The sequence below is a fragment of the Sorex fumeus genome, unplaced genomic scaffold (assembly GCF_029834395.1).
Source record: "Sorex fumeus unplaced genomic scaffold, SorFum_2.1 ptg000051l, whole genome shotgun sequence".
In the NCBI taxonomy this organism is placed as follows: domain Eukaryota; kingdom Metazoa; phylum Chordata; class Mammalia; order Eulipotyphla; family Soricidae; genus Sorex; species Sorex fumeus.
The window spans coordinates 23,651,668-23,666,320 of NW_026606108.1; the positions used below are offsets into that span (position 1 = coordinate 23,651,668).

Sequence of the window (14,653 nt, forward strand, 5' to 3'; positions counted from 1 at the left end):
GTGGTCCAGGGTCCTGCATTATCAGCAGCTCTGGTTTTGGAAATTTTTTTCTTGTTTTGTCTGTGGGTAGATCTAGTTGGTCTTCTTGTGAGGGTAAATAGTAGTATTAGACACATTATATTAGCTTACATAGTAGTATTTTTGTCTTGTATATTATTAATTATGGAAATTGTCATTTTGAAATGTCAAAATTGTCATTTTGAAATGACTAGATTTTGGAAATGCTCTTGCTATTTTATTTTATAGACTCAACATTTTAAATTATGTTTTTACTGCTTGCATAGTATTTAATTGCACTTGATTTGTGTCTTTGTAAAGTTGTTTCCTAGAAAATAGTTAGGTTTTACATTTTTTATGTAATCTGAAAATATTTGTCTTCTACAGGGAGAATATGTCTATTTTCATTTAAGTGCTTAGTGTCTTTTTTTTTTTTTGCTTTATGTCTCCCCCCCCCTCATTTTGATCAAATGTTTATCATTTCAATTTATTTCTTTATAGCTTTTCTATTCTATCTCAGTTTTTGTTGTTTGGTCTAGGTGCTACAAAATGCATTCTTCTCATTGGTTAGAGTTAATATTGAACCACATGATTCTTAACAAATTTAAGATTCTTAATATTTCCTTTACTGTCACCTTCCCCTACTATTTTGTCATATATTTTACTTTCACATGCTATGACACTAAGAGATAATCTGTTCTTGAAATAGCAAATTACTTGTGTATTTCTGATTTTCAACACTTCATTTATTTTTGAAGTTTTATGCTTCTATCTGATGTAATGATTTATTGAGGTTTTAAAGAATCATTCAAGAAAACACTACAGGATATAGAAATTTAATTGCAAGATTTCCCGCCCCTTCCCTCATTTTTTTTCATTGCTTTGAAAATGTCCTCCCACTTTTGGGAAAATAACCTGAATTATTTCTTTTTTTTAAAAAATAACTTTATTAAGTCAGTTTAGTTTTTCAGTATTTCATCACCACGCACCTTCCCACCACCATTATTTCCAATTTTCCCAACCGCTATTGAACTTGCCCCCATAGCAGACCTTCAATAATTTATTTTACATTGCTTGTTATAACTAATTTGCTAAAAGGATGATCAAAAAATGTTTCCTTGGAAGTAGTGAAGATTGTTGTGTCTCACCATGGAGCCCTTAACCTCTTGTATAAGAGATTACTAAAATGTTGTTACAGATTAAGCCTTCTCTGTTTATATTCTGTTAATTGAGATTGGTTGAGATTGGCCGCGCGACATCTTGTTACCTCATTTCTACTTTGGACAAACTGGCAAGCTACCGAATGTAACCTGCCCACACGGCAGAGTCTGGCAAACTCCCCGTGGCGTACCCAGTATGCCAAATACCAGTAACAATGATGGGTCTCATTCTCCTAACCCTGAAAGAGCCTTTTTTAAAAAATCTCAGGGCTAGGATGAAGGAGACGTTACTGGGGCCTGCTCGAGGCAATCGACGATATTGGTTGCCTTCTACATTACATCCCATCCAATCTGATGTGCTACTTCTGGTTTATTAGTGTTACAGGTTTTGAGATGTTGTGTGGCCAAAATCCCTGCCATGCACTCCAGGGTGTCAGAATTTCTAAGGGGGTGATACAGCTGAAGTTAAATTCTTAACTGACTGGCAACTTTCGGGTGTATGAGTTACTGCCAAGCTTCCAAAATACAGGGAGATGGAGGAAGGTAGCCTATTCCTGACCCCTGGAAAGCTGGAGATTTCAGTCACAAAACATGCATACCTGAGTGTTTGAACAAATTAATTTCTGAGTGAGGCTTGTCTGAGCAGTGGGGTCCGGTCGGGAGTATGGTGGTAATTGCAGAGTGTCTGCATTATTTCTTATAAAAAGTTGAAAGTGCTCTTGATTTCAGTTTCTAGCACTTAGACTATGATAGAATGAGATTTATTTTTATTGTATTCAATGGAATTGTTGAATTTTTATATTTTTATCTATTTGCAGGTTGGTGTTTTTCACCAAAGTTAGAAAATTTTCATTTATTAAAAATTTTTGTACTTTTTTTTTTTAAAGTCTAATATGTTAGTAGCCACTTACTAGTTCAAAGTCTCATTTTCTAATTCCTCAGATTCATCTTGGAGTCTGGTTTTTTGAAAACCCAGCTCCGGGTCATATTTTCTACTAATTTGCATTGTCTGGTAAATTTTAACACTTCATTGAACATTATTTAACATTGTTAGCCTGGGTTTTGGTCTTTATAAGTATGGTGAGGTTCATTTTGAACAGTAATGAATTTAATTGGAGATATTCAGACTGTAGTTAGGCCGGTTTGGACTAGTCTTTACTCTGAGGTAGGTCTGTACTCTTTGTTCCAGATCTTTATGTCACCTGAGTTTTCTGGGAATACAGAATAGATCTGAGTTTTGTGATTAATAGAGTTTCTTCACCATCACCCTCAGCAGTACCCAGAATCTAGTATCATCAGTTAGTAACTTTATTTAATCCTATAGTATCCATTATCTCCTGGATATTTCAGAACATTCCTCCCCAAACATGCAACCTATCCTTCCCTTCCACCCAAAGCTACTATTGTGTCATCTTTAGTATAGTCTCCCACATTCTACTCATTTCAGCAGTCCCAACTCTGATCTGTAATCACTGTGCAGTGCTTGAACTATATTTAGAAAATTGACCTAGCTACAGAGCTTGGGTGAAGGTGGAACTTGCCTTCCCTTTTCTCAAAGATCACAGTCTGCACTGCCTTTTGTCTAATGCCTGAAAACAGGTGCTTCATATGTTTTGTTCAGTTTTATATTTATAGCAGAAGGGGAAGTTCAGTATCAGTTAACTGGTATTGTATGCTGAAAACAAGTCTTACTTAGTTCTACATGTACCGAACACATGCTTGATGTTTCATCTGAAAATTAAGACTATGACAATAGGAAACTTTAAAAAAATACTTTCTGTGATAGAATTAATTGCTGTGGGGTTTGCTGAAATTTAATCAGAAAGTGCTGTTATGATTGCTTGTTAACAATTTCAGAAATAGGAATAGATCTTTTATATTAAAACCAGTAGGACATCACTGTTTAGATCAAAGCATTATTTAAACTTGAGGATTTTTTACAGATTTGAGATGTATTTGATGGGTGAAATTCTAGACAAGCTGAAAGGGTAGAGTCCTCCAGAAACATTTTTAAATTTTAAATTAAAAAATTTTTTGAGCTTAAGATATTTACCAGTAGAGGGGGCTGGAGCAATAGCATAGTGGGTAGGGCGTTTGCCTTGCATGTGGCCAACCTGGGTTCAATTCCCAGCATCCCATATGGTCCCTGAGCAGCGCCAGGGGTAATTCCTGAGTTCAGAGCCAGGAGTAACCTCTGTGCATCGCCGGGTGTGACCCAAAAAGAAAAAAAAAAAGATTTATCAGTATATTGCAAAACTTAAAGGTTACATTTCCTACTTCATGAGGCTGATGAATGCCAACATTTTTTATCCTTGTGGAATCATATTTGAATTTCAGAGCCCAGTTCTGTAAGAATTAAGGAACTGTAGCAAGAATGTTCTTTGTATTATTAGTTCTGAGCCTTATATTCCATATAGTAGTTAGTGGAGAAGAGATGAAGATCAGGTGGCAATGTAGATTTTAAAAGACTAAAGATTATTAAGGATATAAATTTGTGGAAGATGTTTTTAGTAACATCTTTTGTGTGTGTGTGTGTGTGTATGTGTGTGTGTGGAGGCAGTATCTTTATTACTGAGTTACATTTCTAGTCTGTAATGGAGTTTTAAAATTTAATTTAATTTTAGATTTTTTTTTTTTTTTTTTTTTTTTTTTTTTTTGTGGGAGGCCACAACCAGTGATGCTCAGGCCTTACTCCTGGCTCTGGGCTCAAGGATTTAATCCTGGTGGGACTTGAAAACCACGTGTTGCTAGGATCAAACCTGGGTCAACATTGCAGTACAAGCTCCCTACGTGCTATACTTTCTCTTGGCCCTGTTTTTCTTTTTAAAAATTAAAATATTTTTACATGGAAAGATTTACATTAGTAAATATATTGGCTTAAAAAACTCAGTGTATTTTTATTACTTTTTAAAAATAAAGTCAGATTCTTATTGTTTTTGCTTTGCTTTCATTTTTGTGACCTTTATTATATGAATATGGGTAATAGTTATATAAATACCATTAACGAATACAGTATTCTGTGATTTGCTTTCAGTGGGTAGCTATAACTAGCAGTAATTCATTGCCTAAATTTTGTTATCTTCATTTCCCAAACAGATAACTCATTTTCTTTTCTTAATATTCTAGCTCTCTATCAGTATCAGCCTACATCATTGGAGGATTGTATTGAAGACATGTTCTGCTGAAAAGACAACTGAGGAAAACTTTACGAATGGGATGAACAAGCGCCAGTTAATTGACTACCTTCTGCAATTTGAATGTTAACATTACCCACCTGGTACAGTTACCTAGTGATGTACCTATTCTCACAATATCCTATTTCATTGTGCTTGTCTTGATCAAAGAATTCAAAGTGGAGTACCGCAAACTTGATATGGATAATAAAAAGAAAGACAAGGACAAATCAGATGAAAGAATGGCCCGGCCTAGTGGTCGGTCTGGACATAGTACTCGTGGAACTGGGTCTTCATCCTCTGGAGTTTTAATGGTAGGACCTAATTTTAGAGTTGGAAAAAAAATTGGATGTGGCAATTTTGGAGAATTACGATTAGGTAAGACTATTTTGATTGCTACATTATTTTTGATTATTATGTTGAGAGCATTATTTTAAAATGAAAGCTACTTTAATGAAAAAAAGTTTGTTTGTTGAATTGTGGTAATTTAAAGGATATGGACATTAGGAAATTCTTATCTATTTGAATTTACATTTGCAAAGAACACCCATATACATAGGAACATTTAGATTTTGTTTTTATTTTGGGGTCACACCCTAGTAGCACTACTTGAAGTACTGTGGGGTTTGGGGAGAGTTGAACCTCTGGCACTTGTTCTTTGGGCAATCTCTCTACCTTTGAATGTCTAAATTAACCATCTAGAAGATAAGATAAAGATGGAGGTTGCTGTTGAACTCTTTCAACCAGTAAATAAAGAGCTGCCACACTGAAGAAAAAAAAGAAGATGGAAATAAATGTCAGGATGTTTTATGTGTGTATTTTCTAAGAATAAAATTTAACATCTTCAGATTTCAAAACGTGGTAAATGATTACTTACAAGGCTATGTGTAGCTTAAACTCAAGGTAATAAAGAGTGAAGTGGGTTAAAGAAAATTTTAATTTGTTAACACCCCATCCAACCCTTCTTCCCAAGTACCTCATAGCAGAGCTTGGAAATCTACTCTTAACATGGGATGCTTTATTTTGTTCTTATACTCAGGTAAGTTTAGGATACATTGGTCTAATTTAAATCTCCTAACTCTATATACGAGGCAGTTGAAACTTGGTGAGAGAAGGTTACCTGCTGCATCTCACACAATAATGTAGTCAGAACTGAAGTACATCTTTTGTATGTCTAGAATAGAAGGAAATGTGACTTCATTCATTGAAGAGAAACAAGGAGTATTTTCCTTGGTTATTTGGGGATCAGTGTGGAGGTAATTTGAAGGGTCAGGTCAGTAGGTACTATTTCCCAAATTGGAAACTTGAGAAATAAAAATAACAGGCTGATTCTACACTTTTCTTTACATCTAACCTCGTTGTTAGAAGCAAATCCATTTGTATGTTTATATCTTCTCAACTTCTTTCTTTCCTCTTATAAAACAGCCTAATTTATAGTTACCCCTTCATTTTATTAATGTTTTGTGTAGTTAATATACATTAAATCTTTGAATAAAGCAAGCCTATAAAAGATAATAACATACTTTGTGCATAGCTGTATTATGATGTTACTGGCAGACTCTGTATTTAGTAGGTTCTCAAATATTTGAAAGGATGAATGTTTTCCTTTCAAAAGATTCTTGAATAGATAATTTTGATATTCTTAAGTTGTTTCTGATTTTTGAGTTAGAAAAACCAGATTACTTGTCTAACATTGAGCACCATTAATCTTTTCACTATCCATTAAATATATATAATATATATTGCATATTTTCAGGTGTGAGACATGATTAGACACTAGTACTATAATGGAAAACTCTGAAAATTCTCCAGCCATTATGGGATATATAAGTCATTAACCATTTGGGACCTTAAATTTCTTAACTTTAAAATGGAATCGTTTCCATTTCTCAGTTTATTCACGATCATGATCATCCTGTTGTTCGTCGATTGCCTCGAGCAGGCCCCAGTAACGTCTCCTTTGTCCTAGCCCTTGAGATTTTTTTTAAAAAGTGCCATATTCAAGGCTCTTTGAGGGTTAGGAGAATGAGACCCATCATTGTTACTGGTATTTGGCATATTGGGTACACCACAGGGAGTTTGCCAGACTCTGCCATGTGGGCAGGTTACATTCGGTAGCCTGCCAGTTTGTGTCAGTTTATTGTGAGGATTAAACATTGTTAATAATATAAAAGGAACAATATTGTGCTTTACATTTTGAAAAGACAGGGGTTGGAGATACAGTACAGTTGGTAAGACACTTGCCTTGCTGGGTTTGATACTTTGCCCATCTGTGTTCAATCCCTGGTATCATATATGGTTCCCTGAGCACTGACAAGTAATTCCTGAACACAGAACTAGGAGTAAGTTCCTGAGTTCCTCCGAGAATGAACTAAAAACAAAAATTTAAAATTATGGCTTCTTTGTGTATTTTAATTCATATTAATCTTTTACTATATGCTATATCATGCATGTGTACTGTATCTCTTGCTGAACCTCTTTTTTGCATATACTACAGCCAACTTTTTTCAAAATAGGGTCTTTGCAGTATATTTAAAAATAAATCTATTTCTGTATGTGTATATGTGTCTGCATGTTTGTGCCCAGTATGACTAGAGTAGAATATTTTAGTTAGGGAAATATGAGAAAATGTATGTATATATATTGAAACTGGGTATACATTATGTTGAAAAATCCATGCAGTACTCTTTCTTTTGCAGTCTGAAAGTAAACATGAATAGGAATATCAATCTGTTTTGCCATCTATCATCTGTCTTATCTAAACTATATTGTTTGTATACTTTTGTTTAGATGTATTACATTAGAATGTATCTGTGCTTTTGTATTCATTATGTACAATATGTATTTATGTAGCTAATTAAGTACCTTATCAGTAGACATTTCATGAGTATTTTGCTGTAAGATCCTAAGAGATTTCACCAACTAGAAAAAGTTATTATATGCATATATGTTTTTGTACCTGAATTATATAGAAAGCATGCTTAAGATTTCTATTTAATTAAATATTGTTTTTGTTGTTTTTGGTGGGGGGTTTGGTAGGGGGCATCCCATCTGGTAGTGCTCAGAGGGATTTCTTATTTTGTTTAAAAATTCATTAGTATACACGTACCTTGAATGTTTGATTATGGTTACTAAAATTTTTGTGGTTGCTGTTAGGGTAGGAAAGAATGTAGTTATTCATGCTATAGGTATGTGATTTATTCACTTGTTTTTGTGTTGGGCCACATTTAGTGATGTTCAGGGCTTATTCTTAGTCCTGTGCTTAGGGATCACCCCTGGCAGGGCTCAGGGTGCCATATGGGGTGCCCGGGATTGAACCTGGGTTGGCTGAGGGTAAGGTGAATACCCTACCCTCTGTAGTATCTCTCTGGCCCTGGATATTTGGTTTTAAACAAAGATGCTGTTGACATTTTAGACTACAGATTTTGCTTTTTGTAGACTGCTTTCCTGTGTAATGATGATGTTTAGAATTTGGACCTGTTTGCCTCTGGATAGGAGTTAACACTTTCCCACACAATCACCCTTTCACCCACATCCAGCTGTTCCAGGAGAGTTTTACCTACTTTTGAAAGCTTGTGCAGGTAATTTTATTTGTTTTGTTTTGAGCAGTGCTAGATGCCACTCCTTTCCTTGCGCTCAGGAGTTCCTCCAAGAGATGCTGGGGGACCATGTGCCTGGGCCACCTGCATGCCAAGCATGTGCTTAGCCCATTGAGCTATAACCCTAAATATTAAAAAGAAAAAGTTATGAAAATTTGGCCCTGAGATGTAAAAATAGTTTCAAATAATAGCCTAGAATTAAAATGTATTTGCTGTGCTATCACAGCGGTAGGGCATTTGCCTTGCACTTGGCAGACCTGGCCAACCTGGGTTTGATTCCTCCACTCCTCTCAGAGAACCCAGCAAGCTACCGAGAGTATCTTGCCTGCACGGCAAAGCCTGGCAAGCTACTCGTGACATATTCAGTATGCCAAACACAGTAACAACAAGTATCATAATGGAGATGTTACTGGGCCTGCTTGAGCAAATCAATGAACAAAGGGAGGACAGTGGTACAGTGCTACTTTTATTGTAAGAAGATGAATTATAGTTTGACTTTATTTTATCCTCCATATTGACAATGGGTTTGCATTCTATGTATTAGTTATTAGTAGCTATATTTTTAGCTTAAACAAATCAACCAAAACACCAAGAAACAAGGCCAGAAGAGTAGAATATAGAATATAGCATATTGTCTATATTATTGTACTTTTATTGTGTTTTGAATCTAACCTTTCTGGGATTGAGAGATGGCAGCAGACTGAGCGCATGCTTTGCACTCAGGAGACCTGGGCTTAATCTCTGCTTCTGCATGTTCCTTCAGCCATGAGAATAGCCAGACTAGTCCCCATGCAGCACTGCTGGGTGTGACCCCAAAACAAAATTAGCCAAGCAAGTTAGGTACATGTTCAAGGGAGAAGACGGGAGGACTGGGGAAAGAGTTCTCTTGGGGCTAGTCAGCTATTTTTGCAAAGTACTCAGGAGCATGCATTTGGTCAGATCTGTTTGGTTAGTCTATATACTCTAGGGAACAATATTCTTCTTCCTTAATCATGCAAGGGCTTCAGCACCTAGACAAAGGTCACCAGAGTTACTCACCTTCAGAATTACTCAAGCTAGTTAATCCTAAATTGTTTGTTTTACCCTACCTTGCCTTTCTTGTGGAAACTCCCTCTAAAGTCCTTTACCTTAAGCATGTCTTTTGCTTTTGTCTTCTATTACCTGACCAAAACATGATTTTTTTAAAAAAAAATTTTATTAGTGAAACACCATGAGGTACAGTTGTAGATTTACAATTTTTGTGCTTGGGTTTCGATTATACAATGATCAAATACCCATCCCTCCACCAGTGCCCATTTTCCACCACCATGGATAATATCCCTCCCACCCCCATCCCCCCATCTCACCCTGCCTCTGTGGCAGGGCATTCCCTTTTGTTCTCTCTCTCCTTTTGGGTGTTGTGGTCTGCAAAAGAGGCATTGGGTGGCAAACATGTTCAGTCCATAGTCTACTTTCAACATGCATCTCCCCTCCTGGGAGGATCCTCCAAACATCCTTTATTTGGTGCTCCCTTCTCTATCTGAGCTGCCCTTTCCCCTAGAATGCCCGGCTGGCCTCTTAAGCTATGGAGTAATCCTCCTGGTGCTGATCTCAGCTATTCTTGGGTATTAATCTCATATTTTGTTACTTTATATCCCCCAGATGAATGCAATCTTTCTATGTCTATCCCTCTCTGACTCATTTCGCTTAGCATGATACTTTCCATGTTGTACCACTTGTATGTAAATTTCATGACCATCTTTTCTAACAGCTACATAGTACTCCATTGTGTAGATGTACCAAAGTTTCTTTAACCAGTCATCTGTTCTTGGGCATTCAGGTTTCTTCCAGTTTCTGGCTATTGTAAAGAGTACTGCAATGAACAAACAAGTGCAGATGTCACTTCGACTATACATTTTTGCCTCTCTGGGATATATTCCCAGGAGTGGTATTGCTGGGTCAAATGGGAGCTCAATTTCTAATTTTTTGAGAATCGTCCATACTGCAAAACGTGATTTTTATCCATGGTTTTTACTTGTACTTTATAGTACAAGTAATATACTAAACTTTGTTTTTCTTACTCTGTTTCGTGTTCACTTTTGTGGCTATAGCTGATTGATTGTTAACATAAAGTACACAGATGTATGTCATATTGCTTTATGAGTTACCATATCTGAAATGATGTATCAAACTATTCAGACAAGTATACCACAGAAGTTTTCACAATTTTTCTTATTTTTCTTATTAGCTCACTACTGTCCTGATTTTATTATTCTATTGAAGAATTCCTTTGAAAATTCTACAACCCTTAGTTTGTGTGTGTATATTAATGTGTGTATTATGTGTATATATAGATACACATTATACAGACACGGATATGCTAACTTGATTAGGCTTATCTTTTACTTATTTTTGTGAAGCAAGATAGTTTTATGGAATGAAACTTCCTTAGAAAGATATGTGGGAAGAGAAAGACCGGGAGTACATGTTCAGTAAAGAACCTGGGCTTTTCCAGAGTGAAAAAGGCAAAGAGACTTAGAGACAAGCAAGTTAGGTACATGTTCAAGGGAGAAGACGGGTTTAAAGAACAAGTACAGTAAGTTTCTCAGTGGAGATGTTACTGGGCTTACTCGAGCAAATCGATGAACAATGGGAGGACAATGCTATAATGTAGTGCTGTGTACAGTTATTTTCTACCAATTCTAACTGACGCATAGTTTAAAACTTGACTGAAATTCATAATGATGTAGGAATAGACTATCGTTCTATAACAAAGTGATCTCAGAATCACTTGATCACTTGACTTCCCGTTACTCATCGATTTGCTTGAGCTGGCGCCAGTAACATCTCCATTCATCCCTGTTGCATGCTAGTGTAGCCCAATGGCGTCTGTTTGTTCTAGGAACAGGAAGAGCCTCAAACCTATCATTAAGGGTCTTGATGAAGAAGTCTGACCATCTTGTAGGTGGGCAGCCGCATGCGGTCTTTTGACGTCCCGTGGAATCCAGTCGGTAACGGCTCTAGTCCAGTGGTCATCTCGAAATCTCATTATGTGTCTAGCCCATCTGATTTTCGATGCCTTGGCAAATGAGACAGCATCCCTGATTCTTGATCGTCGATGGAGGTCGAAACTCCGGATTCTTTCTCTCATTTGAGTGAAAAGTGATACTCCAAGCATAGCTCTTTCAGTTCCTCTTTGGGAGACCCGAATAGCATTCTCATCCTGTTTTTGTAGGGCTCAGGTCTCTGAGGTGTATGTTAGTGAAGGAAGAACAGTGGAATCGAAGAATGTGCCCGGAGCCAGAGGTTCTTCGTCCTCTTTGCTATTTCTTTGACGCTTTTGAAGGTGTTCCAAGCTGAGCCAGAGGTTCTTCGTCCTCTTTGCTATTTCTTTGACGCTTTTGAAGGTGTTCCAAGCTGCTCTCTTCCTCCTGCGCAACTCAGGTCCCAGGTCATTTGTCATGTTGACTTCTCGACCTAGGTACATATAACTTGCATTTGCAGATGGTTGTTCTGTTGAGAGAGAATGGAACGTCAGGAACAAGACCGTTTCTCATAAACATTGTCTTCGTGATCTCAGAATAAAGTTATGTTAATTTTTCTTTCACAAAATGGACCTGAGCATGGGTACATCTGAATTCTCTTGTGGCTAAATTTAGTCTCAGTACTAAGTTGATTACTTCAGTTTTTTAAATCTATTGGCCATCAAGAAGAAGGGCCTGGAGAATATGCTTTGGTTTTTGAAGGGAGAGATTCACCTTTACTCATTTTCAGAACTTGATTAAGTGGCCATACCAAGCTGAAAGGGAGATTGGAATTGTAGTCTCAAACTTGTAGTCATATAAAACTTTGTCATTTTAAAATGAAAGTAACTATCTTTAAAATAAAGTACAGTTTTTGGAAAGATATCCCCTGCTCATGGGTCGGGAGACTTAACATTGTCAAAATGGCAATACTACCGAAAGCATTGTATAAATTCAATGCAATCCCTATAAGGATACCCATGACATTCTTCAAAGAAATGGAGCAAACACTCTTGAAATTTATATGGAAAAATAAGCCCCCACGAATAGCTAAAGCAATTCTTGGGAAAAAGAAAATGGGAGGAATCAACCTCCCGAACTTCAAACTGTACTACAAAGCAGTAATAATTAAAACAGCATGGTACTGGAACAAAGGCAGAACTGCAGACCAATGGAACAGGGTTGAATACACTGACATCTCTCCTCAATCATATGCTCATCTAATCTTTGATAAAGGTGCAAGTAATGTGAAGTGGAGTAAGGAAAGCCTCTTTAATAAATTGTGTTGGCATCACTGGACGGCTACATGCAAAAAAATAGGCTCAGAACTCTGCCTAACACCATGTACAAAAGTAAGATCAAAATGGATTAAAGACCTCAACATCAGACCAGAAACCATAAGGTACATTGAAGATAAAGTTGGCAAAACCCTCCATGACATTGAAGCTAATGGTATCTTCAAAGATGCCACGCCACTGGCCGAGCAAGTGAAAACAGAGATAGATAAATGGGACTATCTTAAACTAAGAAGCTTCTGCACCTCCAAAGAAACAGTGACCAAAATACAAAGACAGTCTACAGAATGGGAAAGGATATTCACCGAATACACATCTGACAAGGGGTTGATATCCAGGATATACAAAATACTGGTTAAACTCCACAAGAAGAAAACATCCAACCCCATCCAAAAATGGGGTGAGGAAATGAACAGAAACTTTCTCAAAGAAGAAATCCGAATGGCAAAAAAGCACATGAGAAAATGCTCTACATCATTAATCATCAGGGAGATGCAGATCAAAACCACAATGAGATACCATCTCACACCTCAGAGACTGGCCCACATTCAAAAGAACAAAAGCAACGGATGCTGGCGTGGATGTGGCGAGAAAGGGACACTCCTTCACTGTTGGTGGGAATGTCCGCTGGTTCAGCCCTTCTGGAAAACAGTATGGACGATTCTCAAAAAATTAGAAATTGAGCTCCCATTTGACCCAGCAATAATACCACTCCTGGGAATATATCCCAGAGAGGCAAAAATGTATAGTCGAAGTGACATCTGCACTTGTTTGTTCATTGCAGCACTCTTTACAATAGCCAGAAACTGGAAGAAACCTGAATGCCCAAGAACAGATGACTGGTTAAAGAAACTTTGGTACATCTACACAATGGAGTACTATGCAGCTCTTAGAAAAGATGAAGTCATGAAATTTACATACAAGTGGTACAATATGGAAAGTATCATGCTAAGCGAAATGAGTCAGAAAGAGAGGGATAGACATAGAAAGATTGCATTCATCTGGGGGATATAAAGTAACAAAGTATGAGATTAATACCCAAGAATAGCTGAGATCAGCACCAGGAGGATTACTCCATAACTTAGAGGCCAGCCAGGTATCCTAGAGGAAAGGGCTGTTCAGATAGAGAAGGGAGCACCAAATAAAGGATGTTTGGAGGATCCTCCCAGGAGGGGAGATGCATGTAGAAAGTAGACTATGGACTGAACATGTTTGCCACTCAATGCCTCTTTTGCAGACCACAACACCCAAAAGGAGAGAGAGAACACAGGGGATTGCCCTGCCACAGAGACAGGGGGGATGGGGGGATGGGGGTGGGAGGGATATTATCCATGGTGGTGGAAAATGGGCACTGGTGGAGGGATGGGTATCTGATCATTGTATAATTGAAACCAAAGCACAAAAAATTGTAAATCTACAACTTTAAAAAAAATAAAATAAAATAAAGGGAAAAAAAAATAAAGTACAGTTTTTTTCTGAATGGGAAAAAATATTGGAATACCATGAATCTGACAAAAGGCTAACATACAAGAAAAAAACTCAACTCAACAATTCCATCAAAAAAGTGGGAGAGCTGGACAGACCTTTACCAATGAAGACATACTTACCCTTGTACTATCTCTGGCCCTGGAATAATACTTTTAATATAGTCTAGGTTTTATACAAATTGATATATTTACTATTTTAAATATTAGCCCTAATAAGATTATGTCCCTTAATAATGAAGGCTTTAAAATCAAGTTGTTTGACTGTAGAGCTAGTATAGGAAGTAATGTACATTTGTCTTGTATGTGGCCAACCCCGGTTTGATCTCTGGAACTGCATATGGTCTATGCACTGCCAGTAGTATGCCCTGAGCACGATTGGGGATGGCCAAAACCCACAAAAGTAATATCAATAATATATATATGTATTTTTTTTTCTTTTTGGGTCATATCCAGTAATGCTCAGAGGCTACCCCTGACTCTGCACTCAGGAATTACTCCTTGCAGTGCTTGAGGGACCATATGGGATGCTGAGGATTGAACCCGGGTTGGTTGCATACAAGACAAACACCCTACCTGCTATACTATCTCTCTGACCCCCTCAATAATAAATTAAAAAATAATAAAATAGTGGTTGGGAGTGGTATTTTATGTGCGCTCTCTCTCTCTCTTTCTCTCTCTCTCTTTCTCTCTCCCCCTCTCTCCCCCTCCCTCTCCTCTTTCTCCACCCTCCCCCCCACCCCCCACTACTTTCTGCCAAGTAGTACTCGGGGTTGGGAGCTACTAGTGATACTAGGTCAACTGTGCTAAGGATGTGTAGCTGTTCAGGCTGTGCAGTGCAGGGGGCCACACCCTGGAGGTTAGTGGTGCTGGGGATTGCACTATAACCCCTGAAGTATCTCCCTTCCTTCTGTACTGGAATTGTGGATTTTGTTTAAATAAA

At 37.4% G+C, this 14,653-nt stretch overlaps 1 protein-coding gene across 6 annotated transcripts in view; it reads left to right on the plus strand.

Annotated features, from left to right (window-relative positions):
• CSNK1G3 (casein kinase 1 gamma 3) overlaps positions 1 to 14,653 on the plus strand; it is a 126,247-nt gene that overhangs the window by 30,358 nt on the left and 81,236 nt on the right. For all 6 annotated transcript variants that reach the window (XM_056124319.1, XM_056124322.1, XM_056124321.1 and 3 more), the window contains exon 2: positions 4,284 to 4,708. In XM_056124319.1, the coding sequence (XP_055980294.1) occupies positions 4,531 to 4,708 (178 nt within the window). In that variant the 5' untranslated portion in view covers positions 4,284 to 4,530. The remainder of the gene's footprint in view (positions 1 to 4,283; positions 4,709 to 14,653) is intronic.